The sequence below is a fragment of the Pseudophryne corroboree genome, chromosome 2 (assembly GCF_028390025.1).
Source record: "Pseudophryne corroboree isolate aPseCor3 chromosome 2, aPseCor3.hap2, whole genome shotgun sequence".
NCBI lineage: Eukaryota > Metazoa > Chordata > Amphibia > Anura > Myobatrachidae > Pseudophryne > Pseudophryne corroboree.
This window is the reverse complement of record NC_086445.1, coordinates 202,056,814-202,082,036: the sequence shown is the minus strand read 5'-3', so window position 1 is coordinate 202,082,036 and position 25,223 is coordinate 202,056,814. Positions and strand designations below refer to the sequence as shown.

The following is a 25,223-nucleotide window of genomic DNA, read 5'->3' as shown; positions in this document are numbered from 1 at the left end:
GATTGATGAGAGTGCAGATATATATATATATATATATATATATATATATATATAGAGAGAGAGATATATATATATATATAGATATATATATAGATAGATAGATCTATATAGATAGATATATAGTCTTTGCTGCATGAGTTAATATTTGCTATTCCCTTTGCAGATCCGTCTGAAAATGCTTTTTTCCCGAGCTCCCTCTTCGGTGACTATAGCAGTGACCATTCTAATGGTTCTCCTGACCTCTCAATGCTGCCTCACCTCGCAGACCTGGTTAGTTATAGTATACAGAAAGTCATTGGATTTGCAAAGATGATACCTGGATTTCGGTAAGATTTTTATTTACTCAAAAAGGTCATCTATGGCAGTGTAAACCATAAATGTTATAATCTGTTACATTTTTATTCAGATGTGTCCTCATACACCAGGGGTGGGCAATTAAATTCTATAGGTGGCCACATGAAAAATCTGAACTGTGTTGGAGGGCCAAACCAATGATAACTTGAACTTAATTATGCTCAATATATAATAAAAGCACAAATCTACTTTTAAATGTCATTTTTTTCTGCTATTGGCTTGTAATGTGCACTGTATGACCGGTTGCTGTCCTATTGCTGCAAGACTCACCCTGGATGCTGGTCTGACTGGATCTATAAAGCACCCCGAAGTTTAAGCAGGAAGTGACAGGGCAAAGCTGTCTTCCCGCGGGATACACGTCATCAGGCGCTGGTTGCTAGGGACCCAGGGGGCGGTGACCGCCGGCAGTGACTGCCCGTGCACTGCAGCTCTGTAGCTTGCGACTCGTGGGCAGTCACTGGGCCTCAATTGTTAAGCTGCATCGCAGGGTCTTTGTGACCTAGCGATACAGCACAGTGTGTGGTGCAGGGAGCCTGAGAGCCGCGGGTCCCGTGTGTGTGAGATTAAGGGGAGAGTGCCGTGTGACTGGAATAAATATGCGGGCCGGACAGGGATTGCCAAAGGGCCGTATGTGGCCCGCGGGCCGTACTTTGCCCAGGTCTGTCATACACTGAGCATCTTTACACCATACTGAGCGAAACTCCCATCGTGACTGAGGTGCTCCAAGATGACTGTGTTACTGTATTTTATGAAAGTTTGCGACTTAATCGCATCACAGGAGCAGTGAAAAGACTCATTGTGCTATAGATACTAGGCTTTGACTTTAACTGCACAGCAATTGGTTTTATATATGTAGAAGTTGCACATAAAGCACAACGGAACTTGGCGTGAGGAAAAACTGCAGTCCCTCACATCGGAGCCCTTTTTATAGAGATTCGGAGTCATTCGCACAAAGATGTACAAGTGTCACAAGCCCTAGTGATCTGTGTGTGTTAGCAGTGCACTTTTGTCATTTTAATTTGTTTTATTTATCCAAATAATTTTTTAGCGGCCGAGTCATCTGGGACCTGGCATGCCAACAGGGGCTATTAGGTGGGACTGAAGGAACAGTATAAGAGGACACATCTGTAGAAATCGTGTCTCTCAAAAATACGGACATATCACTTGCAAATTATTTATTACATCAGATAGCAATATTTGGAAAAGACCAACAGCCTCCAAACTGCCCCAAAGCCCTGTTTCTCTTACGTCCTAGAGGATGCTGGGGTCCACATTAGTACCATGGGGTATAGACGGGTCCACTAGGAGCCATTGGCACTTTAAGAGTTTGAGAGTGTGGGCTGGCTCCTCCCCCTATGCCCCTCCTGCCAGACTCCGTTTTGAAAATGTGCCAGGAGGAGCCGGTCACAGCTAGGGAGCTCCGTAGGAGTTCTTTTAGTTTTATTATTTTGAATAGAGTTTAGGCACAGGGAGGCTTCTGGCAACAGCCTCCCTGCTTTGTGGGACTAAGGGGGGGAGTAGTGTCCGCCCTGCGGGGTCTGAGCCACTATCTCCACTGACAGGACACTGAGCTCCTCAGGGGATCGAACGTTCCCCGCCACAGGGATCACTCACCCCAGCAGCATGCTGCCACCCCCTTACAGAGCCAGAAGATCGGTGGCAAGTTAGTCACCAGCCCCCCTAGCAAGCGGGGAGCCGGTGTGAAGATGGCGGCAACAGGGTATGGAATGCAGTACTAACTGCGCTCGCGTGCTCAGCGGTACATAGTGCTGGCGCTGTGAGGGACCCCCTGAGCCAGCGCCTACACCCTACATTGACCTCCAAGCCTGTCAGGGTCCCTGGATCGCTGCCAGCACAATTCCTCAGGCCAAAATAAATCTTCAGAACAGCGGGAAGACAGCGCCATGTAAGGGGGCAGAGCTTCTCCTCAGAGCGGACCCAGCAGCGTTCAGCGCCATTTTCCTGTCTGCAGAAGCGCTGTCAGTGTGAGCTGCCACTCCAAATCAACTCCAGTTATCTTTTACGGTACCAGGGGGTTGTAGAAGGGGGGGGGGGGCTGTGTACAGACTGTGTGACCTATTAAGGTGCACAGTCAGCGCTGGTTAGGGGTCTCCCTATTTATCTATCTAGCGCTGTGTGTGGGTTGGCTCCAATCTCTGTGTCTCTCTTGCCATTCTTAGGGGTGAAACTCTGTCTGCCCTTCCCTGTGTGTGTGGAGTGTCTGTGGTCTCCATTAAGCTATGTCCAGGGACTCTGTGTCATATGCTGCAGAGGATATGTCCTCTCAGGATGATCCCATTCCATGTAATCAGGATTGCACTGTGTTAGCGAAGGTCCCAGCAAGGGAGCCTGAGTGGTTAGCCTCAATTAAAACTATGATTTCTCAGATTTCTACTAGGGTTGCACAGAATGAATCTGCAACTCTGTGGCAGTTTGGTCCGGTTCTGTTACCTCAGGGCCCCCTACTGTATGTTCCCACAAACATGCTCTTGCCAAGATTATGCAGTATGACACGGATACCTATTCTGACACAGCAGATGGTGATGGGGATGTGCTGAGGGGGGCATTATCTCTAGCAAAGGGGGCGCAGTTGATGATTGAGGCCATTAGAGATGTGTTGAATATTGCTGATACAACACCAGAGCAGGTTGAGGAGGCTTACTTCACTGACAATAAGAAAGCCTCGCTAACCTTCCCTGTGTCTAAAGAATTAAATGCTATATTTGAGAAAGCCTGGGAAAACCCAGAGAATAAAAATTCACATCCCTAGAAAGGTTCTGGTTGCTTTCCCTTTCCCTGAGGAGGATAGGAAAAAATGGGAAAACCCACCCATTGTTGACGCATCTGTATCCAGATTCTCAAAGAAGGTGGCTTTACCTGTTCCAGGACCTACTGCGTTAAAAGAACTGGCTGATCGCAAAATTGACACTACGCTCAAATCCATATACACGGCTTCAGGGGCGATACTCTGTCCTACTATTGCCTGTGCATGGATTTCCAAAGCTATAGTAAAGTCAGGCACGTTACTTGAAGATTTGGATACAATGGATAAAACGGATGTTGAATTGTCTTTACGTAACATTCAGAATTCTGCAGGATTTATGGTGGAATCCATGAAAGACCTGGGTTCCATGGCTGCAGGGATATCTTCCATGTCCGTCTCGGCTCGTAGAGGACTTTGGCTGCGCCTGTGGTCTGCCGACGCGGAATCCAGAAGAGGTGTGGAGACCCTACCCTACACAGGTCAGGCTCTCTTTGGGGAAGCGTTGGATGCGTGGATTTCCACGACTACAGCGGGTAAGTCACCTTCTCTTCCCTCAGCTGCACCTGCTATGAAGAAACCTTTTTCTTCAGCTGCATCACAGTCCTTTCGGGCTGCTAAAACAAGAAAGGCCAAGCTGTCCAACACCTTCTTTAGAGGAGGTCGGACAAAATCAAAGAAACCTGCTGCTGCGGGTTCCCAGGAACAGAAGCCTGCTTTAGGCACGCCAAAGTTCTCAGCATGACGGAGGACCACGCGGCCTGGAGGTGGGGTCAGTGAGGGCGAGACTCAGGCATTTCAGTCATGTCTGGGTGTCGTCCGACCTGGATCCTTGGGTGCAAGATATTATGTCCCAGGGGTACAGGCTGGAGTTTCAAGATCTCCCTCCTCACCGATTCTTCAAATCAGGCTTGCCAGCTTTGCTGGCAGACAGGGCTATCCTACAGAAAGCCATCCAGAAGTTGGTTGAGTCACAGGTCATTGTACCTGTTCCACCCCATTTACAAAACAAAGGTTACTATTCGAACCTTTTCGTGGTTCCGAAACCGGATGGTTCGGTCAGGCCCATTCTGAACTTAAAATCACTAAACCTCTTTCTGAGGGAGTTCAAGTTCAAAATGGAGTCTCTGAGGGCGGTGATATCAGGTCTGGAAGAGGGGGAATTCCTGGTATCCCTGGATATCAAGGATGCGTACCTCCACATTTCCGATTTGGCCGCCGCATCAAGCTTTTCTCCGATTCGCACTGTTAGACAGCCACTATCAGTTTCAGGCACTGCCTTTCGGACTCTCCACAGCACCGAGGGTCTTCGCCAAGGTGATGGCGGGAATGATGATTCTCCTCCGCAGACAGGGGGTGAACATAATTCCATATCTAGATGATCTGCTGATAAAGGCATCGTCCAAGGAGAAGCTGTTACAGTACATTGTTCACACGACCCTTGTACTCGGGGAACACGGTTGGATCCTTAATCTTCCAAAATCACATTTGGAGCCTACCAGCAGGTTGTCCTTTCTGGGAATGAGCCACGGCACGGATGTGCAGAGGGTGTTTCTTCCGGAGGAGAAAGCGTTAGTGATACAAAAAATGGTCCGGGATGTCCTGAAGCCAGGCCGGGTGTCGGTTCATCAGTGCATTCGCCTTCTGGGGAAGATGGTGGCCTCTTATGAGGCTCTGCAGTATGGAGGTTTCATGTTCGGCCCTTCCAACTGGATCTCCTGGACAAGTGGTCGGGATCTTATCTACACATGCACCAGAGAATATGTCTTTCTCTGGCTGGGTCCACAGGATTATCCACAGGATAACATTGGGATATTGTCGAGCGACAAGCGAAAATGGCACCAACACGGTCACGAGCTTTCTGGCCTCCCAGGATGCATTGGGGCCTCCACTATATAGTCCCGCCCACTGACTCAGTCAGATCATTTTTTTGCTTGGTGCGGCAGGAAGCCGCATGGTCACAGGGCTGCTGTGAAAGCAGCCTCAAGTTTTCATTACTTTATTTTTATAGACTTACTATAATGTTTTTTTAGAGCGACTTATCTTAACAGCGTCTTAAATGCATATTAGACAGAGTCGCTCCAACAACTCCCCACCGGGTCGCAACAACGCTTACCTCCGCGGTACAGTGCTGTCTCGACGGGCGTCTGTGTCGGATGTTCTAGCAGGTCCAGCAGACGTAACCAGGCTGTGGCCGGAGCATGGGGAGACGGTGAGTCTATGGACTTCCTCTTACTAGAGGGGTCAGGACACAGCTACACTGATTTGGTGGAGACTACAAACAGTTTGTTGATGCGCCGAACATCCCGGTGTGACAGCGCTACGCTCTGGGGATCATAGGCGCCAGGACTAGGTGAGGCCGCGATCCTGGGAAATTAAGTCAACAGGGGGTTTCAGACGCTCTCCTGGCCGTCCCTCCTCCCGAGTTCATGGCCAGTTCCCGCGTGTCTCTCGTTTCATGAACTGAATGACCTCACTTCCAGCTCAGACGCTACCACGAGGGTACTCGGTCGCAGCTTAGACGCTGCGGTTGTGTACACTGGATATAAACCCACCCAGACCGAGTCGCAGGCCTTTAGCGTCTGCATACACGTGGAGTCGCTCAGCGTCCGTGTCCGTTGGTGAGCGTCAGTGTCCGTTTTCAGTTACCAAGAGCGGCAGTGTACACCAGTAGCGTCTGAATCCAGTCAGCGTCTTACGAGCGTATTTGCTTGGATATGGAAGTGTGGTGAGTCTCCCTGTATCCCGCTCTCTGGAGGCAGGGTATACAGTACTAAAAATTCCTTCTACTTTTTAGTATGCATTGTAATTTTTAGTACCTATTGCATATGAGACCTGTTTATTACTGTGTTTTCTGCATGTTATGTTGAAATTAGAACCAGTTAAAACAGAAGTACAATTTTCCTACTTCTGTATAAGTTATTATGGAGGTTGTATTCTCATATGACAATGTCTAATGCTTTAACATGTGACTGACTGCTAGTATGTGTGCTGACTTTTCTGTGTAATGTCAGTCCTGTTCTGACCCTCAAATCAGGTGCACTGTGGTCAGATTGATCTCACCTCTATATACTGACATTTAGGGTGTTTTTCAGTCACAAAGTGTGTAGTCGATAACAGGTTAATACCATGTCTATGAGCGGCAAAAGTATGAGGAGAATTTACCAAGCACTCCTATAACCCTAACATGCTTATCTTGTAAGTCATGGGTAATTGATATGAATCAATTGGTCACTTATGAGGGTTTGTGTGCAAACTGTTTCGCTTTTCAGCGAAGAAAAAAACAGGAGTTAGTTCAACCTCCAGTAGAGCCACTATGGAATATGTTCGCAAAGACTCTGTCTTCAATAGCGGACAGGTTAGCTCCGGTAGCACCACCTCAAGGGTTAGGTTACACTATGAACCCATACATGCAGCTCCCTTCCTATGGTTTGGTTCCAGTAGCTTCTACAAGCAACCAAGGGGCAGGTAAGACTAAGACAGATACGTCTGTATGGCAGACTACACAAGATGATACATCGGATGATGATGCGGAAACAATAGATTCAACTCCGTATGATGATCAGTCGCAGAGCTTTAGTTCAGAAGATGTAGCTGAACTTATTAATGCAGTGAAGGCTGTGCTTTCTCTGGAAGAGCCAGCCAAGACAGCGTTAAAAGCAAAAGCACCTGTATTCAAACGAACAAAATCAGTGAAAGCTGAATTTCCAGCGTCAGATGAGTTGACGGAAATGACGGATGAGTCTTGGGCAGCGCCCAGTAAAAAGTATAAGATTCCTAAGAGATGGGATTCTTATTATCCATTTCCTGCTGTGGATTGTTTGAAGAGAGAAGTTCCTCCAAAAGTAGATGCACATGTTCTGCGACTTGTGCATAAATCTGCTTTACCACTGTCATCTACCTCATTGAATGATGTCACAGACAGAAGGGTAGAGAGCCTATTGAAAAATATTTTTTCTCTTATAGGAGCAGTGGTAAGACCTGCTATAGCTTTGGCATGGATAGCAAAGGCAATGGGTGAATGGATAGAGGAACTAGAGAATGACATCCCCTCTCCTACTAGGGAGCAAGAGGATTGTTTTTGCCGTTTAAGACAATCTGCCCAGTATTTAGAAGAAGCAGCAATTGATGTAGGCACTGTTGCTTCTAAAGCTTCAGCCTTGACAGTAGTCGCTCGCAGAGCAGTTTGGCTACGGACCTGGAAGGCGGATGCGGAGTCCAAAAAAGAATTGGAAGCATTGCCTTTCGTGGGTAATATATTATTTGGAAAACCTTTATCGGATATCCTAGAATCAGAGGCTGAATCGAAAAAGGTCAGATTTCCGGCTGCTTATAACCCTAAGTCCAAGGGTTTCAAATTTTGCTCTTTTCGTTGCCAAAGCAAAGCGAAAGCTAAAGAGGAGCCTAAGCAACCCCAGTTTAAATCCAGGGGTAGGAAGCAGTGGGCTAGCAAGAAGCCAGCTTCCAAACCTGAACAGAAACCCTCAGCCTGAAGAGACGGGACTCCGCCTGGAGGATTCCAGGGTTGGGGGCCGACTCCTTCAATTTGCACACATATGACAACAGTCAACAACAGATGCCTGGGTGCAGAAGGTAGTATCTCAGGGGTATGGGTTCCCATTCAGGAGGCAGCCTCCTCAAAGATTTTTTTGCACCAGCCCATCTCGTATAGAGTCGAAGGCCAATGCCCTGCAAGAAGCAGTCCAAAAATTACTGCAGTCAGGTGTGATTGTCCCAGTACCTCCATCACAAAAGGGACAGGGGTATTACTCCAATCTATTTCTAATCCAGAAACCAAATGGGTCATATCGACCAATTCTAAATATGAAGATGTTGAACAACTACATATGGATCCCGAAGTTCCACATGGAGACGTTACGCTCCATAATGTTGGCTATGGAACCGGGAGACTACATGGTATCTCTGGATGTACGGGATGCTTACCTACATGTGCCTATAGCACTATCACATCAGTGTGATAATGCTGATTTAGATTACCTTATAACTTCACTATATGGGTAAGAGACTTAATACGCAATTGGCGTATGGGGTACCGTAAGGGTACGCACTTAGCGTAGCATACGCTCGGCCGTGATCGAGACGCACATGCAGCACGCTCGCTCACAGCTTACGCTTAGTGTCAAGCACGCTATAGGCGAGCGACTACCGTAATGCTACGCTACCAGCGTAGCGGACGCTCGAGACCATGAGGAGATCACGAGCGGCGCAGACGCTCACAAGATGACAATCAGTTCACCTTGAATGTAACACACAGAAAGGATACTCTTATACTGTAAACCTTGTACTGAAACACTGTAGCGATATAACGCTGCTTAACCTGATTAACACTAAAGCTGTTTGAGCGATACCGTGCTAAGGTTCCAACACCTTTACTAACAAGCTTTTAGTTATATTGAAAAGGGGAAACAGTTACAAGTCATACACTACAAGCTAACATATAATTCTAACAGAATATCTAGACAGAAAATATACAATAGCGTCACAAACTTATACTATAACAGAGAGAGAGGGAATGGCCAATACAAACAAAGAGCGAGATGATTACAGAGAATTACTTACACACACTGGGAATGATCGCTGCGCAGCCTGGTACCAGCTCCGAGTTAGTCAATATGAAAACCGTTTGTGGAGAGTGAGGGAGCTGCCCAGGCTGGCTGATCTTATATACACTGAGTACAGTATACTACAAAGGGACCTATAATCTCATTGTTCATTGGACACAGGAATGTCTCCTCGCATCATAACAAAAGGTCATAGGTTAGTTTGAACAGGTGGGCTGTGACTATATCAAACTGCTCAAGTGGGAGGGAATCTGAAGATTCCCGCCGCATGTGTAATGAATCGCAAATATATGAAATGTCCAGAATCTACTAATGGCCATAACTATACGCAGGAGCGATTAATCTTTACCTAACCAACACCGGATTGTTGCTATTAAAATGTTCTTTAGTTAGGTACCAGACACAGCTGTTCAAACCCTGTCTGACCCTTCGTACCATACAAAGAGGAATTCCTCTGTCCAGCGACCATTTACATTAAACAAACTTACAGTCATTATTAAGGGGAACATTATCTATAAAACATACTATTTGGTTTTATTATTTAACGATTGAGTCGCCCGCTAGACGCACACAAACTCTACCGTAAATGCACATACCACGCGCTCGAGCGCATGGCCGAGGCGCCATCACGCGGCTGCGAGTATCCGCACGCACGGGAGAGAATGTGCACGTGCAGCAGGCATGCGCATGAGGTGAATATATGGCAACGTGTAGCATGATATTTTTCTGACTTTGACAGTCCACCCTTTGGCAGTCACCAATAACTGCCACTTCCTAAAACAGTTTAAAAAGAGAAAAATATATGTCATGTATAAATACATTTCTATGATTGGGTAAGGGAGAAGAGAGGAAGGTGAGAAAAAGGTATGACCTAGTGAGATAGTAGAAGCATGTGTGTATGAATCCATGTTTGAGGGGTCATGTATCATCGTGCCGTACGTGTTTTAAATCAAGCTTCGAGGTATTGCGAAGTATACATTTGAATTCCTTCTTATCCCGTATTACGGGCCTGTGGATGGGCTGTCAAACTTTACCGAGCTCTTTTCGGCTTTTGGTTGCAACAAAATGGGGGAGCACATTTTAGTTGATGATACATGAATGGGGGGATATGTGAGTGCTGATATCTGTGCCTATATTCCCTATCGACTATGTGTGTCATTACCTGAAGGTTGTAGAAATGAAGATAAGAAGCAATTATGGTAAATGCAGTCATAAACTATGTGAGTTTAATATACATTTGCCGATTGAGGTCTTGTCTGATGTCTTGTCTCGATGTACATGTTGACTGTAGTCTCCCGATGCTTTTGCTATAATTGCTTGAGCAAAAAGCTTTCTCAATGTCCATAGACTTACAATCTTTAAAGTGTTGGGCTATCGTAAAATTTTAAAGTCACTAGGGATATTGGGGGTCTATGGCATTGTCTATCAGTGGTCTGTATATAAGGTTGTCAAATTCTCCTTCCAAGCGGAAGTCTTTGTACCTTGGAGGAAAACAAAGGAGAAACGGGTGAAAGAAACGGACCGTGGAATCACATTTTCATCACAACATTGTCTCTATCGTTGGGTCATACATCAAATTAGTTGTTGTTAGTACAGTGTCCTCGCTCCTTAGACTCATCACCCTGGTATTACTTTTACGCTTCGCTAAAACCCAAACGCATCTAAATATCAGGCCAACCAATATGGCGACTCCCAGAATACACAAAAGAAATTTCCCTACATCCATGATAATACCTTGGGCCCATTCTCCTAAACCAGAGAACCAATTTCGTGGGTTTAACCATGACACCCAACTGGTCAGCCCATTACCCACAGCAGCGAGTGTGAGATTGTGTTTCCTTCGAAACTCCCACTTTAATTGTAAAATGTCATCCATCTTTTGGTCTATGACCTCGGCTGGGTCCTCCGTGCTGTTTGTAATGTACGTGCAGCACTTTATTCCATATTGAGTTGCCAGGGTAACACAATACCCGCCTGTCACAGCTGTGAGGTAATTGAGAATCATCCTATGCTGAACCAGTTCTGTTTTGTAGGCTTGTAACTCTTTCCCAGTGTACCTGAATGTGTCGTCATACATTTCGGTGATATTGTCTAATAAATTTGCAAGCGCAGATATATATTTGTAATTTATCACTCCTCTGGCGGTACGAGTGATATCTAACGCGAGTAGGAATTGAATCCCGGTGGATTCATGGATCAAATCAGAGGCCGGATGCTCTGTTCTTTCTATCAGTTGCCTTTTAACGATGTGCTCGTAATGAGTGTGAGTATAAGGAGCTTGGGCACTGCGGTGAATATCTTTCATTTTAGTGTGGGATACAGTCATTACCTCAGGCAGTACTTTTCCAATATAACATAACCCTTCTGAGTTTGGGGCAAGCCACTTATACGCCTTCCTCCCGCATATGAAATATGCATCATCGGGGAGAACATATGGGACGGAGTGTGACATAACCATATTACAAATTTTCCATGTGAACTCTCCTAACCCTAATTCTCCCATCTGTTTAGTACACGTATCAGTTTGTACGATCTGTGCACAGTATCCTGGTGATACTTCTCCAACTCGCATGATCCTACTTCCTAAGGTGTACCTATACCGAAAGAATTTCCTATGGTCGGCTATCTGGCGTATAAGTTCTGTGTCTGTGGGCAATCTGTCGGCTCTATGTGAGAATGTCATGGTTTGATTACTCCATGACACTTCCCAATTTCCCGGCTTTCGGGGATTGGAAATGTTAAAGCACACTAAGGACCTATCCACATGATATTGGTGGAGCTTCAAACTAGGAGGACTAGAGATATTAAACCTCTTGTCCACCGGCCTCCCACCACTTAGCTCAAGTACCTCTCCTACAGTTAAAGGGAATGGTACTAGTCCTGATTTGCTATGGCCTTGAGGTACTTGAGAGCATACCCAACAGTCTGTCTGATTTAACACTTTACCCACTAAGGAGTGATAGTCACTCAATGGATGCCGGTCCATGTGGACATTAAAACTGGACTGACATTTCTTTATGCACCCATCCTCAACTATATTGTCACAATGCCTACAGATGCAGTTCTCTTCAGCTAACAATCCTTCACAATTCCTTCTATTGTCAATGCTACCATATCGTTTTCTGATTCTCGCCTTTACTCGGAGATTATGTTGTTCTTAGAAATCTACGCCTGCATCCTGGTCATCAGAACCCATTCCCGATCCTTTCTCGACCTCCATGGTACTCTCACCGAAACAGACTGCTCTGGTCAACATCATGGTCAACAGGAAAATCCGGATCACAGTCTCTTGGGGCAAGTCCATCTTAGAGGAGTAAAAGGAGAAAAATAAGAAGGGGGAAAGGAAATAGGAGGGAGGTGGGAACTGGAGAAAATAACAAATGGGAAAAAGAAATCTGGCTCGACAAGCGTCTTGTTATTCTCAGCGCTCAGGTGTCGTCTCAATCCTCCCTGAACAGACACTCTAGTGATACAACCTCTACCGTCTGTTCTTTATCACGGGACCTCTCTGGGTCAGTGACCTTTTTACAATGAGACGAATGGACCCAAGTCTCTCTCTCGGCAACCTTCAAAGCAGTTGTGCTGGTCAATAAGACTTGATATGGTCCTTCCCATCTGTCAAGGCAACCTGAGCGTAGAAAATTCCGTATCATTACATAATCCCCAGGTTCAATGTCATGACAATTACTGTCTGGCAAATCAGGAATCACCAACTTTAGATTATCATTTTGATTCCCCAATTGCTTACTCATCTTAACCAAGTACTTTACGGTTACTTCATTGTTACATTTCAAATCATCCTGGGGGTTAATCATAACATGGGGTTGTCGACCAAACAGAATTTCAAAAGGAGACAGATTAAGAGGGGGACCTGGGGGTGGTTCTGATGCTGTATAGTACGATTGGCAAAGCTTCAGGCCATAACAGTCCTGTTTCAGTCATTACCTTGCTCAATTTATTTTTAATAGTGCTGTTTACTCTTTCCACCTTCGCGCTCGCCTGGGGGCGGTACGGAGTATGCAGCTTACTATTAATTCCCATCAACTTACACATTGTTTGAAAGACTTCACTTGTGAAATGGGTACCCCTATCACTTTCAATTATTCTAGGGATACAGTACCTAGACACAAATTCCTGCACAATTTTCTTTGCCGTAAATACAGCGGTATTTGTGGCCGCGGGAAATGCTTCGACCCAATTTGAGAATACATCAATACAGACCAAAACATACTTTAAATTTCTACAAGGTGGTAATTGTATGAAATCAATCTGTATTACCTGGAAAGGACCATCTGTTGGAGGGATATGGGATGGCTCTGTCGGTATTGCCTTTCTGATATTCTTCCTCAAGCAGGTGAGACATGTCATCGCTTCTTTGCCTAGATGAGTCAGCCCATGTGCTGCTTCCGCTAGACTTGGAAGGTATGCTCTGGGTGCTACTGGTTTACCCTGTCCATCTGTCCAGAGTCCTGTGGACTCCTGGCCATATCCTTTTGACCTCCAAACTGCCTTTTCCTGTGGGGAACACAAATTTTGCATTTCACACAATTTCTGTGTGTTTACAGTATTAAATACCATCCGTCGTGTACTATCTGTTTGTATGGGGTTACCAGCTGCTGATTTAGCAGCTTCGTCTGCTCGGCTGTTACCAAGTGATACCGGGTCTTGGCTATACGTGTGAGCTTTACACTTGATATCAGCCACTCTGTCGGGTTCCTGTATCGCTGTTAGAAGTCTTTTGATGTGGGCTGCATGCGCTACGGGTGTGCCAGCTGCCGTCATTAAATTTCTGAGGCGCCATAGGGCTCCGAAATCATGGACTACTCCGAAGGCGTACCTAGAATCTGTGTAGATATTGGCTGACTTGCCCTTAGCCAATTCACATGCTCTGGTTAGGGCAACCAGTTCAGCAACTTGTGCTGAGTGAGGTGGGCCTAGCGGTTCTGCTTCTATGGTACCTTGGTCATCTACGACTGTGTATCCAGTACACAAGTCTCCCGAGTCCGTCTGTCTGTGACAACTACCGTCAGTGTAGAAAGTAAAATCTACATCTTCCAGTGGGTTGTCACTGATGTCAGGCCTTGCCGTGAAATTTTGGGTCAAATATTCCATACAATCATGCATGTCATCCCCTGTATTAAATCCTCCTTCACCATCACTCTCATCCTCCACCCTTTGTGCCTGTCCAGGCACACCTGGGAGATACGTTGCAGGATTTAATGCGCTGCATCTCCTTATGGTGATGTTTACGGGGGCCATCAATGCCAATTCCCATCTTGTAAACCGAGCTGATGAGACGTGTCTGGTTTGGGCAGAATTTAGTAAGGCTGACACTGCATGTGGTGTATGAATTGTGAGGTTGTGTCCTAGCACTACATCTTTGCTTTTTGTGACTAGCAATGCTATTGCTGCAACACTTCGCAAGCATGTGGGGAGGGATCGCGCTACCGTATCTAGCTGAGCGCTGTAGTAAGCTACCGGCCTGCTGGCATCACCATGCTTCTGGGTTAAGACACCTGCTGCGCACCCAGCACTCTCTGTTCCGTACAGCTCAAAGGGTTTCCCATAGTCTGGCATACCTAATGCTGGTGCCTGCGTTAGGCACTGTTTAAGTCTCTCAAATGCCATCTCAGATTCGTCTGTGTGCGAAATCCGATCAGGTTTGCTTGATGAGACCATCTCCTGCAAAGGTAAGGCCAGTATGGAAAAACCTGGGATCCAGTTACGGCAATACCCACACATTCCTAAAAACGTTCTAATCTGTTGCTGGGTTTGTGGCAGGGTCATGTCACGAATTGCTTGAATTCTATCAGCGGTAAGGTGTCTCAGTCCTTGTGTTAGACAGTGTCCCAAATACTTCACACGGGTCTGGCATAATTGTAACTTGTCTTTGGAAACCTTGTGTCCTGTGTCTGAAAGATGAAACAGGAGCTGTTTCGTATCTCTCAGGGACGCTTCCAGTGAATCTGAACACAGTAGTAAATCGTCCACGTACTGTATCAATATTGATCCACTCTCTGGTTGGAAAGACTGTAAACAATCATGCAGATCTTGTGAGAAAATACTTGGACTGTCTATGAAACCTTGTGGTATATTGAACTCCTCTGTATGTGAATGCAAATAAGTATTGTATGTCAGGGTGCAGAGGTACCGAGAAGAAAGCGGAGCAGAGGTCAATCACAGTGAAAAATTTGGCAGTGGGAGGGATTTGCATTAGGATGACAGCTGGATTTGGTACTACGGGGAATTGACTCTCAACTATTTTGTTGATCCCTCTTAGATCCTGCACTAATCGGTAACCCCTCCCCCCACTCTTTTTAACAGGGAAGATGGGACTATTTGCAGTGCTGGACGTCCTTACCAGAATGCCCTGTTGTAGCAAGCGCTCTATTACAGGGAAAACTCCTAACTCCACCTCTGGCTTCAGAGGATATTGTGGGATTTTTGGAGCTATCCTACCATCTTTTACTTGCACAACTACTGGGGCTACGTTTGCCATCAATCCAGTGTCTTGTCCATCCTTGGTCCAAAGTGATTCCGGTATCTGGGAAATTATTTCCTCTACCTTGGACGGACACCTATTTACAACAACAGTGTGTGACATTAATCTTGTTGGGGAGTCTAGCATATCCTGCGCTTCCTGAGCGTGGTTTTCGGGTATATCCAAGAACACACCTTCAGGAGTACAGTATATGACGCATCCCATTTTGCACAGTAAATCTCTCCCTAAGAGATTAGTCGGAGCCGATGCAGCCAGCAGGAAAGAATGCTTGGTATGCAAAGGCCCTATCGTAATCTCTGCAGGTTTGCTTAAAGGGTAGTGCTGTACTACTCCTGTTACTCCCATGGCTGGAATTGTTTTACCAGTGGTTCTCATGCCCACGGTCGAATTTATCACTGACTTGGCCGCCCCCGTATCTACAAGGAAATTTAGAGATTTACCAGCTACATCAATTGTGACCTCGGGTTCACTTCCAAGGTTCGCAATTAATTTCACTGGCTGCAGATTACAGGTGTGGCCTCGCCCCTATGGTGCGTGGTGGCCTCCCTGCATTGCGCTGGCAGCTATTACCTGTGAAGGGGGTAAATGGGATCTATCAGTGACTTGCCAGTCTCTTTTTGGGGGATACCTTTTTGTTTCCCCTGCGTGTGGCTCATAACTCCGTCTCTGCGGTCCTTGATCCCAATTTCGTGTGTCATGTCGTTGTCTAGGGGGTTGATATGATTTTTGTGCATTCTTTGATCTACAGTCTCGTGCAAAATGTCCCTCTTTATGACAGTAAAAACAAGTTACCACATTTGACTTACCCACAGGGGTCTGAGATTTATACAGAGGTTGCCTGGTGGTCAGGGCCTGTATACTTACGGCCATTAACTTTTTCACTCTGCGACTCCCTGTGTCTGGTGATATTCCGATCATGATCAATAGCGGCCTCTCTCAAAGTAGCCACCGACAGACCTCGCCAACATGGTTGGGTGGTCTGTACCCTCGTCTTCAATACTTCCTTTAAACCATCCATTAACACAGATACTGCTACTTCTCTATGATTCACATTTGTCTTAATGTCTTCTATGCCTGTATACTTAGCCATATCCTGTAGTGCCCGATGAAAATAATCAGCTGCTGATTCTCCCTCTTTCTGTTTGATGGAGAAAATTTTGTTCCATTTGACAACAGCTGGAAAATACTCTCTTAACTGTAAATTTATTCTCTTTACATTATCTTGGTTGTACACATCCGTAAGGGGTACATCCTCATCTAATTCACAGTCAGCTAAAAATTTCGCTGAGTCGACATTGGAGGGTAAACATGCCCTCAGCAATATCTGCCAGTCTTTGTTATTGGGCTCCACAGTATTTCCTAGCTCTCTAATGTATTCCTGGCTTGCAACTAGATCTTTCCTAGGATCAGGGAATTCAGACACCATTGATCTTAATTCCATTCGGGAAAAGGGGCAGTGCATGGCAATGTGTCTGAGAGGAGTGACTCCTGAAGTGTCAGTTTTCCCATTTGGCACTGCAATTACCCTAACGGGATTAAGTCCAATAACATAATTCTGAGTAGATTCTACAGCATGTGGTGAAATGGTTTCAGTATATTGTATGGTGCCGTACTTACCAGTTGATACGATCTCACCTGTCCCTCCACTAGGGGCCTTTGATACTAATCTTACGGGTTGGGCCGTGCCCACTGTTGTTTCTGCTATGGTGGCTGCTAGAGAGGGTGCCGATATTGTTGTTGGTTCATCCTCTTGGTCACAATCCTGGGGAAAGTTTAAAACAGGGTACAGCTTGCACGGGTTAACATTAGCATCAACAATCTTGGTTACATTAGGCTTAACATTTATACAGTTACTAAGTGCATGTTTATCATTCACCAGTGTGCCATTCTCTGCAACCACCCTCTCTCCCGTTATGTATGGTGGTGGTGGTGGCGCGGTGGCTATCAGTTTTCTGATAGGGTTAGATCCACCCGCTTGAGCCAATCCTCTTTGTATTTCACCTTCCTGTTGCCATAACTGTAAATAATCATAATGTTTGATCCGTCTCTTTGCAGATTTAATGAGACATATCCTTCTCCTTAGATTCTGTAACACCTCGGGACTAAAACTGCCTACCCGTGGGAACTTCTCCCCATCGTGCACAGTCATTCTTTCCCATTCATCGCACAAAACTTCTGTGTGTGAACCGTATTTCTCACACATTACATACCTTGCCGACCCGATTGGTCGGTTTACTAAGTCAACCCGAACCGAGGTTGATCGCCCCCTACCTGAACAACTGGCCCCCATCTTTGCAGGTGTTGCTTTCACTACCTCTGACCTTCAAATCAGGGTCTTCAGCGAACCCTTACAAAAACCAAGATGTCCGGGGTAGGCCGGCGGTGGCAGTTTACAGAGTACTCCACTCACTCGCCCACGTCGACCAATATGCCCACACGCTGCTCTAGCGCTGGCGTACTCGACCTAGGGCCCCTGCGACCTGAACCTCTATTTACTGGAACATGTGGGTGTGATCCGAAGAGCACTTAACCCTTTCCAGTAACTATTGGTTGTTGGATAGTTCCCAAGTGACTAGCGAACTTCCCTTAAAATAAAAAAATTACACAAATCACGTTAGAATGTACAAATAGCGTTTATGACCCCTCTAGCGTACGCAAATGGTACTGGGTCAAGTTACTAACTAATGCACACAATTACGTGCGGTACAATCGTTCTGCACATAAGCAACTAATCTTGTGTGCGGAGCGACCAGTGGAATCGAAAATTGTGGCTGCGAATTCCTTCAGCCTGAGCTTAATGGCCTATATGGGTTCCGCACCAACCCTTCCTGGTGTTGTGCTCCTTTACTCTTTATCTATAGCGGACTTCTTAGTCTGCTGTACCTGGACCTCCTGGTCTGTCTGGACCTCCTGGTCTGTGCTACAGTAGACCTCCTGGTCCTCTATACTCTAATGCTCTTTTTTAAATGTTTAACAAGGGATGCCTCCCAAGCCACCATGCAGTCACTTACACGTATGTACCTTCACGAGAACTCGATGATTTCCTTGGTTCAACCCCAAAAATTAGAAACTTATATATATGTATACACACTCTGTCACCTCATATACTCTTTACTTTCGTTTCTGCGCAGAAATCCCTTTCATTCAGTATCGCAGGCTAATCCCGAGGAGTTACAACTAGAGAAGGATCTATTAGCTTAAAATTTTGGACACTGAGATCGATTTGCGCTATTTTCGAGTTGCCTCCTTATCGCCTAATTAAAACAATACTATCGTGTGATTTGTATTATGTGGGCGTACCCAGACGCTCCGTTGCGTAATATACGCTCCGTGCGTCGGCCCTTGCGTCGCGTACACTAGTCCCGCCCTTTGTTAGAGACACGTGTACGCCAGCCAGGTATATCCACAGAAATACAATTAACACGTTTATATCAATGTAGATGATCTTTAACTGTAATCATCTACTGAACACCACACCAAACTTCCTTGTATTTTAGGCAAGCCGTGCGCGTGTATTACAAATTACTCCTTAACGTATTATTTTTACTCTTTAACTTATCTAGCCAGCACTACTGTATCCCGATATGAAGGGATACTGCCTTCCCGCCCTTGCTGACAGATAACGTTTGTTTTCGCTAGTGCGGATATGTGGAGGACGGACGAGCCGCCAATTGATAATGCTGATTTAGATTACCTTATAACCTTCACTATATGGGTAAGAGACTTAATACGCAATTGGCGTATGGGGTACTGTAAGGGTACGCACTTAGCGTAGCATACGCTCGGCCGTGATCGAGACGCACATGCGGCGCGCTCGCTCACAGCTTACGCTTGGTGTCGAGCACGCTATAGGCGAGCGACTACCGTAATGCTACGCTACCAGCGTAGCGGACGCTCGAGACCACGAGGAGATCACGAGCGGCGCAGACGCTCACAAGATGACAATCAGTTCACCTTGAATGTAACACACAGAAAGGATACTCTTATACTGTAAACCTTGTACTGAAACACTGTAGCGATATAACGCTGCTTAACCTGATTAACACTAAAGCTGTTTGAGCGATCGAGACGCTCCTATTACCCTCTGCAATGTAATGAACACACGATACCGTGCTAAGGTTCCAACACCTTTACTAACAAGCTTTTAGTTATATTGAAAAGGGGAAACAGTTACAAGTCATACACTACAAGCTAACATATAATTCTAACAGAATATCTAGACAGAAAATATACAATAGCGTCACAAACTTATACTATAACAGAGAGAGAGGGAATGGCCAATACAAACAAAGAGCGAGATGATTACAGAGAATTACTTACACACACTGGGAATGATCGCTGCGCAGCCTGGTACCAGCTCCGAGTTAGTCAATATGAAAACCGTTTGTGGAGAGTGAGGGAGCTGCCCAGGCTGGCTGATCTTATATACACTGAGTACAGTATACTACAAAGGGACCTATAATCTCATTGTTCATTGGACACAGGAATGTCTCCTCGCATCATAACAAAAGGTCATAGGTTAGTTTGAACAGGTGGGCTGTGACTATATCAAACTGCTCAAGTGGGAGGGAATTTGAAGATTCCCGCCGCATGTGTAATGAATCGCAAATATATGAAATGTCCAGAATCTACTAATGGCCATAACTATACGCAGGGGCGATTAATCTTTACCTAACCAACACCGGATTGTTGCTATTAAAATGTTCTTTAGTTAGGTACCAGACACAGCTGTTCAAACCCTGTCTGACCCTTCGTACCATACAAAGAGGAATTCCTCTGTCCAGCGACCATTTACATTAAACAAACTTACAGTCATTATTAAGGGGAACATTATCTATAAAACATACTATTTGGTTTTATTATTTAACGATTGAGTCGCCCGCTAGACGCACACAAACTCTACCGTAAATGCACATACCACGCGCTCGAGCGCATGGCCGAGGCGCCATCACGCGGCTGCGAGTATCCGCACGCACGGGAGAGAATGTGCACGTGCAGCAGGCACGCGCATGAGGTGAATATATGGCAACGTGTGCATGATATTTTTCTGACTTTGACAAGTGTTACCTCAGGTTTGCCATCCTCAAGGAACACTTCCAGTTCCAAGCTCTGCCCTTCGGGCTAGCTACAGCACCCAGGGTGTTTACCAAGATCATGGTGGTTATGGCAGCTTGTCTGCGCAAACAAGGGATCAGAATATTCCCATACCTAGACGACCTATTAATCTTAGCACAGTCGCAAGATTTACTGTTGAGCCATCTCCAACAGACTATAGTTTGTTTACAGAGACACGGGTAGCTCATAAATTGGGAGAAGTCGTCCCTGAATCCGTCACAGCGGATGGTTCATTTGGGAGCCAAATTGGATTCAGACCTACAGAGAGTTCTCTTACCAGAGAAAAAAATAGTCAAGGTGCAGGTCATGGCTCAGGAAGCGTTGCAAGCCCAGACAATGTCAGTCCATGCAGCAATGCGACTGTTGGGTCTGATGGTATCAACCTTCGACATGGTGGAATATGCGCAATTCCACTCCAGACCGTTGCAGCATCTCATTTTGACCAAATGGAACGGAAATCATCAAACGATAAAGAAGCAGATGATAAAGATTCCAGTAAATGTAAAAAGGTCTCTAGCATGGTGGCTACAGACAGACCATTTAAACAAGGGGAGACCCTTTTGGATTAAAGAGTGGCAAGTCCTGACAACAGATGCCAGCCTGCAAGGCTGGGGGGCGGTACTGGGAAGCCTATGGTTCCAGGGAAAATGGACCGCAAGGGAAAGTCGCCTGCCGATAAATCTGTTAGAAATAAGAGCCATTTACTTGGCTCTGGTTCAGGCATAGGACAATTTACAAGGAAGACCAGTCCAGATCCGCTCAGACAATGCGACGGCAGTAGCATACCTCAATCATCAAGGAGGAACTCACAGCAAGAGTCTGATGGAGGAAGTAACCCCCATTCTAAAATGGGCAGAACTCCATCTCCCGGCATTGTCAGCAGTATTTGTCCCGGGTGTACTAAATTGGGAAGCGGATTTTCTCAGTCGGCACACCATTCAGGAAACCGAATGGGCACTACACCCAGAAGTGTTTCAGACACTGGTGAACAGATGGGGTCTACCGGAGATAGACCTTATGGCGTCTCGTCTAAACAACAAAGTTCTGAGGTACGGATCAAGAACAAGGGACCCAGGAGCGGTCCTGGTAGACGCACTGTCAGTAGAATGGAGGTTTCAGCTGGCATATCTGTTCCCTCCAATATCTCTGTTACCCAGAGTAGTGAGAAAGATAAAACAGGCAAAAGGAGCAATCATTCTAATAGCTCCAGCTTGGCCAAGAAGGCATTGGTATACAGATCTGTTGAGAATGTCCGTGGAAGCACCGATACTGCTCCCTCAACGTCCAGATCTATTAATGCAGGGTCCTTGTTGTCACAGTCATTTGGATCGCCTGTCTTTGACGGCGTAACTGTTGAAACCTCTATCTTAGAGGCTAAAGGATTTTCGAAACAAGTAATTCAAACCATGCTTAGAGCAAGAAAGCCTTCTTCGGCCCGTGTGTATCATAGAATATGGCAAACCTATATTCATTGGTGTTCTGGAAAAAATTACAATCCGAGATCTTTTAAAGTAGCTAGAATTTTGGATTTCCTGCAGGCAGGATTGGATAAAGGGTTAAAGGTTGCTTCCTTGAGGGTGCAAGTCTCAGCGTTGACTGTATGGTTTCAGCGGAAGATTGCTGACCTACAGGATGTACGTACGTTTTTCCAAGGAGTAGTACATATTCAACCTCCATTTGTTCCTCCTGCAACTCCCTGGGATTTGAATTTAGTTCTTAAATTTCTCCAGGGTCCTCTGTTTGAACCACTTGAGAGAGCAGATCTTAAGTGGCAACGGTTAAAGTTCTTTTTTTACTGGCAATGGCATCAGCCAGAAGAGTGTCAGATTTAGGAGCATTATCATGTAATCTCCTTTCCTAAGTTTTTTTCCAGACAGAGCAGTTCTCAGAACAAGATCTAGTTATCTTCCAAAGGTGGTATCAAAATTTCACCTGAATGAAGAGATTGTAGTCCCAGTTTTTCAGGTATCGGGACTATCTGCGGGAGAAGCGTCGCTGGACGTGGTCCGGGCTTTAAAAATCTATGTAGATCGTACTAGTGCCATCAGGAAAACAGATTCTCTCTTCATCCTCTACGGATTCCATAGAAGAGGATGGCCTGCTAGTAAACAGACGCTGGCGAGATGGCTCCGTATGGTAATATCTGAAGCTTATTCTCATGCAGATCTCCCTATTCCGGCTAATGTCTCTGCACACTCTACACGTAAGGTAGGTCCTTCTTGGGCAGCACAGCAGGGTGCTTCAGCAGAACAGATATGTAGGGCAGCCACATGGTCTTCCATAAACACATTCATCAGATATAATGCCTTGGATACTTTTGCCTCTCATGACGCAGACTTCGGGCGAAAGGTCCTCCTGTGCAATCAGGAGCGTCCCCACCACTAAAATGGCTTTGGGAATCCCAATGTTATCCTGTGGATAATCCTGTGGACCCAGCCAGAGAAATGAACGTTATGGTAAGAACTTACCGTTGATAACGTGATTTCTCTTATGTCCACAGGTATCCACAGGGATTCCACCCTGACGCATCTGATTTGAGGATCTAGACAATCACTAAAACCTCTTCCTTCTTGTATGGAAGGGTGTGCATGTGTGTTCTTATCGCCTGTACAGGTCTCTACCTAATGTTCCTGCCTAATATCGCTGTGGAAAGAACTGATCTGACTGAGTCAGTGGGCGGGACTATATAGTGGAGGCCCCAATGCATCCTGGGAGGCCAGAAAGCTCGTGACCGTGTTGGTGCCATTTTCGCTGTCGCTCGACAATATCCCAATGTTATCCTGTGGATACCGGTGGACATAAGAGAAATCACGTTATCAACGGTAAGTTCTTACCATAACGTTCATATCGCCAAAGGCCAGGATTTCGCTCCTCTGGTGGCTGCAATTGCTTCACCTTCTGGAGGGCCACAGGTTCGGGATCCAGGACTGGATCCTTCTAACCATGGATGCAAGTCTCCAGGACTGGGGCACAGTCAATCAAGGGGAGACCTTCCAAGGAAGGTGGTCAAGTCTAGAAGCTGGACTACCAATAAACATTCTGGAACTAAGAGCCGTCTACAACGGTCTTCTCCAAGCGGCCCATCTTCTGCGAGATCGGGCCATTCAAGTGCACTCGGACAATGTAACTACAGTGGCTTACATAAACTGACAGGGCAGAACGAAGAGCAGAAAAACACGCATTGGTGCTGTCCGCAATCTTCATTCCGGGAGTAGACAACTGGGAAGCGGACTTCCTCAGCAGACACTATCTCCATCCAGGAGAGTGGGGACTCCATCCAGAGGTGTTCAAGGAGGTAACAGATCTTTGGGGTGTACCTCAAATAGACATGATGGCCTCTCGTCTCAACAAGAAGCTTTGGCAGTATTGTTCTAGGTCGAGGAACCCGCAAGTCCTAGTGACTCCGTGGGTGTTAAAGTCAGTGTACGTGTTTCCTCCACTTCCACTCATTCCAAGGGTTCTAAAACTCATAAGGAAAACAAGAGTTCTGGCGATCCACATTGCTCCAGACTGGCCAAGGCGGGCTTGGTACGCGGATCTTCTGGATCTACTGCTAGATGAGCCAAGGCCTCTTCCTCTTCGGGAGGACCTGCTACAGCAGGGGCCGTTCGCCTATCAAGTCTACCGCGGCTACGTTTGACGGCATGGAGGTTGGACGCCAGATGTTAGCTCGGAAGGGCATTCCAAACAAGGTTATTCCTACCCTGATACAGGCTAGGAAAGGAGTAACGTCTAAACATTACCATCGTATTTGGAAAAAATATGTATCTTGGGGTGAGTCCAAGAAATTTCCTACGGTGGAGTTTCAACTGGGACGGTTTCACCTCTTCCTGCAAGCAGGTGTGGATATGGGTCTGAGGTTGGGATCCGTAAAGGTCCAGATTTGCTCGTCACAGAAAATCGGACTCTGTTCATCCTGTATGATCCCAAGAAACTTGGGTGTCCTGCTTCTAAGCAGACAATATCTCGCTGGATCAGGTTCACTATCCAGCATGCGTATTCTATGGCAGGATTGCCGTGTCCTACATCTGTTAAGGCCCACTCTACTTGTAAGGTGGGTTCTTCCTGGGCGGCTGCCCGTGGTGTCTCGGCTGTACAGCTTTGCCGAGCGGCTACTTGGTCTGAGTTGAACACGTTTGCAAAGTTCTACAAGTTCGATACCTTGGCCTCTGAGGACCTGAAGTTTGGTCAATCAGTTCTGCAGGAGCCTCCGCGCTCTCCCTCCTGTTCTGGGAGCTTTGGTACATCCCCATGGTACTGATGTGGACCCCAGCATCCTCTAGGATGTAATAGAAAATAGGATATTAATTACCTACCTGTAAATCCTTTTCTCATAGTCCATAGAGGATGCTGGGCGCTCGCCCAGCGCTTTCGTTATCCTGCAGTGGTTACTTAGTTCAGTACTGTTTTGTTACTTGGTAAGTAATCTTGTTCAGCCGTTGCTGATGTTTCAAGCTAGTTAGCTTGGTTTGCCTTGTTGTGTAAGCTGGTGTGAATCTCGCCACTATCTGTGTAAATTCCTTCTCTCAAAGTTGTCCATCTCCTCAGGCACAGTTTCTAGACTGAGTCTGGTAGGAGGGGCATAGGGGGAGAAGCCAGCCCGCAGTCTCAAACTCTTAAAGTGCCAATGGCTCCTAGTGGACTGGTCTATACCCCATGCTACTAATGTGGACCCCAGCATCCTCTACGGACTACGAGAAAAGGATTTACCGGTAGGTAATTAAAGTCCTATTTTCATCCTCATAGATTCTGCGCACACAAGATTTCCAGTAATAGAATATCCAGCAAGAAATATACATCTGTTGTTTTCCCTTCATCTGTAATCTTCTCACCAGAGTCTCATGTCTTGTCCTTTTAATGCCCCCTGTGTACTGTATGTCCCATAGCTTTATATAATACTAGCTGAAGT

The 25,223-nt window shown here is 46.0% G+C and overlaps 1 protein-coding gene across 1 annotated transcript in view; it reads left to right on the top strand.

Annotated features, from left to right (window-relative positions):
• VDR (vitamin D receptor) overlaps window positions 1-25,223 on the top strand; it is a 363,421-nt gene that overhangs the window by 308,292 nt on the left and 29,906 nt on the right. The window contains exon 6 of the mRNA XM_063952232.1: window positions 164-326. Within this exon, the coding sequence (XP_063808302.1) occupies window positions 164-326 (163 nt within the window). The remainder of the gene's footprint in view (window positions 1-163; window positions 327-25,223) is intronic.